This window comes from Dendroctonus ponderosae, unplaced genomic scaffold, assembly GCF_020466585.1.
Source record: "Dendroctonus ponderosae isolate FM_Combo_2020 unplaced genomic scaffold, Dpon_F_20191213v2 Dpon_F_20191213_12, whole genome shotgun sequence".
NCBI lineage: Eukaryota > Metazoa > Arthropoda > Insecta > Coleoptera > Curculionidae > Dendroctonus > Dendroctonus ponderosae.
In genome coordinates, this window is record NW_026017316.1 from 838,588 (window position 1) to 841,904 (window position 3,317).

Sequence of the window (3,317 nt, forward strand, 5' to 3'; positions counted from 1 at the left end):
TCTTTGGGGGTTTTGGCGCAATTAATTTTAGAAAATCAGTCAGCACCAGCTGTAGCCTCCATGGGAGCCTGAACTTTGAAAAATCCTGTTTAAGTCCCTGATGGTGGCAGGAAAACGAAACTTTCACCGCCAGTAGAACTCGCTCCACTCTATCCAGTGCAGCCAACCGCATGTTTTGGTCTTTGGGGGTTTTGGCGCAATTAACTTTAGAAAATCAGTCAGCACCCGCTGTAGCCTCCATGGGAGCCCGAACTTTGAAAAATCCTGTTTAAATCCCTGATGGTGGCAGGAAAACGAAACTTTCACCGCCAGTAGAACTCGCTCCACTCTATCCAGTGCAGCCAACCGCATGGTTTGGTCTTTGGGGGTTTTGGCGCAATTCGTTTTAGAAAATCAGTCAGCACCAGCTGCTGCCGTCCCGAGAGCCCGAACTTTGAAAAATCCTCGCCAACTCCCTGATGATGGCAGAAAACCGAAACTTGCCCCCCTAATAAAACTGGCTGCGCCCCATCCAGTGCGCCCAACCGCGCATTGCTGTCGTTCCCGGTTCAGCTGCAATCTGATTTTTCCAGGCTCCGAACTCTACCACATCTACGAGGTGCACCTGGTGAGCGAGCACATCTGGTGCGACGACTATCTAGTGCGCTCCTTCTACCTGAAGAACGTCAAAACGGGCGAAACGCGGACAGTCACCCAGTTCCATTTCCTCTCCTGGCCGGAGGCCGGCGTGCCTGCATCCACCAAGGCCCTGCTGGAGTTCAGGTACGTTTCGAATTCGCCCCGCCATCTTCAGGGTTTGCCAAATTCCCACCCCAAACCGCGCCCATCGACTGTCCAAAGTGGGAGGAGCGCGCGGGTGGAATGGCGCCCCAATCGGAGCAGGGCTTCGCCCCTTGGTGCCCCCTGGAAAAATCCCTGGATAATCGGATTTTTTGGCGATTTCCAGACGAAAAGTGAACAAATCGTATCGGGGCCGGTCCTGTCCGATTGTCGTCCATTGCAGCGACGGCGCAGGCCGCACCGGCACTTACTGTCTGATCGACATGGTTCTGAGCCGAATGGCGAAGGGGGCGAAGGAGATTGACATTGCGGCCACGCTGGAGCATCTGAGGGATCAGCGGCCCCGCATGGTAAGTTCTGAGCCGACGGCTCAGAAGCCCCCAACAGTAAACCGAGCGGAAAATCGCGCAGGTGGCCACCAAGCAGCAGTTCGAGTTCGTGCTTACCGCCGTGGCGGAAGAGGTGCACGCCATCCTGAAGGCGCTGCCCCCCCAACCATCCCCCCTGCCCCAGGCGACGCCGGAGAAACCCGAAAAATAACCTCAATAGATCGCAGACCTGCATATTGAGGAAATTCTCGATTTGTTGGCGCATTCGCCAATTGGTCGAGGATTTCGCACGACACTGGCACCAGTCCACGGCTTTCTACGATCACTGATTACGCATGCGCATCCAAGGGCCGTTCTGAGCGCGACCTATTTTCGCCCAATTTCAGTCCCTTTTACCTTCTGATCCACATATCTAGTAGACTCTATCAGGATTCGCCACAATCGGCAAAAACTATCCGGATATTTTCCTTAAACCGAAAAAAAAACCCACAGAAGATTGCTTTATCTAGATCTAGAATCCATGTTTCCTCTATATTCTATATAGATATATATATATATATAAAAATATATGTATATTGAATGTTAAAAAATCATCCACTCGAACCGAAAAAACCGGTCGTATTTTTAAGCATCTTCTTAAAAATACGACAAGTTTCCGTGTGGCGTGTCTTTAATCATCCAGCCTCTTAAAAACACGTCACACCAACCCACCCATTCTTCCCCCGTTCTTCTGTTCTCCCCTGACGTCACTAGACTGATTTTCATATTTCCCGGGCTCTCCAACTGATTGGAATGGACGGCAACGTCGAAAGCCGGCAAGCGTTTCCAGACCTGCACCGTTGCCGGCTTGTCGACCGTTTTCCCGTGACGACTTTAGTACTTAAGCGATGGGCGCTTGAGGTTTAATTAATTAATGAATTAATTGATTAACTACTATATGGGCGGTATAATTACAGATGTTTTAAACTATAGAAAATCTATTAACTATTATGATAATCAAGTATATTTTGTCAAATTACCTAATAAGTATGATGTTAATGTTATGAAAACTGCATGAGCTGATCATCAGTGTACTGATTCTATCTGAAATTAGATTAGTGTAATGTATTTCTGTGTACGTATACAGCACATGAGTTGTTGTTATTTATGGCTTTTTTCCTTGTCCTCAACCCCCCCCCCTCCACACGTCCAGTTGACAGTGACGTTTCCCATGCCAGCTGTCAAAATTTGACGTGTCCAGCTGCAGTCGTTTGGAAATTGGGCGCGCTTCACTGGCATCAGTGCCGTTTGCATATTTCAAAAATAAAAAAAAAATGTTTCCAAGAGTGTCACTTGGATGAAACTTTTGGAGAATGGACCTTGACGTTCAAACTGCAGACTGTCAAAATTTGACGTTTCTACCTGTGGTGGTTTGGAAGTTGGGCGCGCATCACTGTCGAGTGCGCAATTCGCTTTTCTCATTCGTTATCCAGACCGCAAATGAAAAAAAAGAAGTTTTACATAGATTCGTTTTTTTTTGGGTAATTGACTTTGACGTTTCGGCAACAATCTGCCAAAATTTGACGTCTGCAACTGATGTAGTTTCGAAGTTGGAACATTTTTAATTAATGTAAGTTGACGTTTCGGCCACAAACTGTCAAAATTGCACATCTTCAGCCGGTTTAGTTTCGAAGTTGGGAGGTATTCATTGTGAAGTGTACCGTTCGCTTTTCTTCTACATTTTACAGTTTAGAAATTGCAAAAAACTCTTTCGAAAAAGTTCACATAGTTGAGTCTCCTTAATTAATTGACGTTGACGTCTTAGTTACAATCTGCCAAAATTTGACGTCTGCGTTTCGAATGTTTCCAGAAGTGTCACAGGGATGAAACTCTTGGGGAATGGACCTTGACGTTCAAACTGCAGACTGTCAAAATTTGACGTCTCTACCTGTGGTGGTTTGGAAGTTGGGCGCGCATCACTGTCGAGTGCGCAATTCGCTTTTCTCATTCGTGATCCAGACCGCAAATAATAAAAAAGAAGTTTTACATCGATTCGTTTTTTTGGGTAATTGACTTTGACGTTTCGGCTACAATCTGTCAAAATTTGACGTCTGCAACTGATGTAGTTTCGAATTTGGAAGCGATTCATTGGCAAGTGCCCCGATCGCTTATTTCCATGTGATCCAGTTAGGAATTTCTTTTAATGTTTTCCGAAGCTTTACAGGAATG

At 46.5% G+C, this 3,317-nt stretch overlaps 2 protein-coding genes across 4 annotated transcripts in view; both read left to right on the forward strand.

The window, feature by feature from the left end:
* The window catches only part of LOC109543070 (receptor-type tyrosine-protein phosphatase N2), a 27,050-nt gene extending 24,798 nt beyond the window's left edge, over positions 1-2,252 (forward strand). For all 3 annotated transcript variants that reach the window (XM_048662875.1, XM_048662877.1, XM_048662876.1), the window contains 3 exons: positions 573-762; positions 947-1,130; positions 1,192-2,252. In XM_048662875.1, coding sequence (XP_048518832.1) covers positions 573-762; positions 947-1,130; positions 1,192-1,320 — 503 coding nt within the window. In that variant the 3' untranslated portion in view covers positions 1,321-2,252. The remainder of the gene's footprint in view (positions 1-572; positions 763-946; positions 1,131-1,191) is intronic.
* Positions 1-3,317, forward strand: part of LOC109543066 (trypsin-2) — a 71,999-nt gene that overhangs the window by 38,548 nt on the left and 30,134 nt on the right. The gene's annotated exons all lie outside the window — the stretch shown is intronic.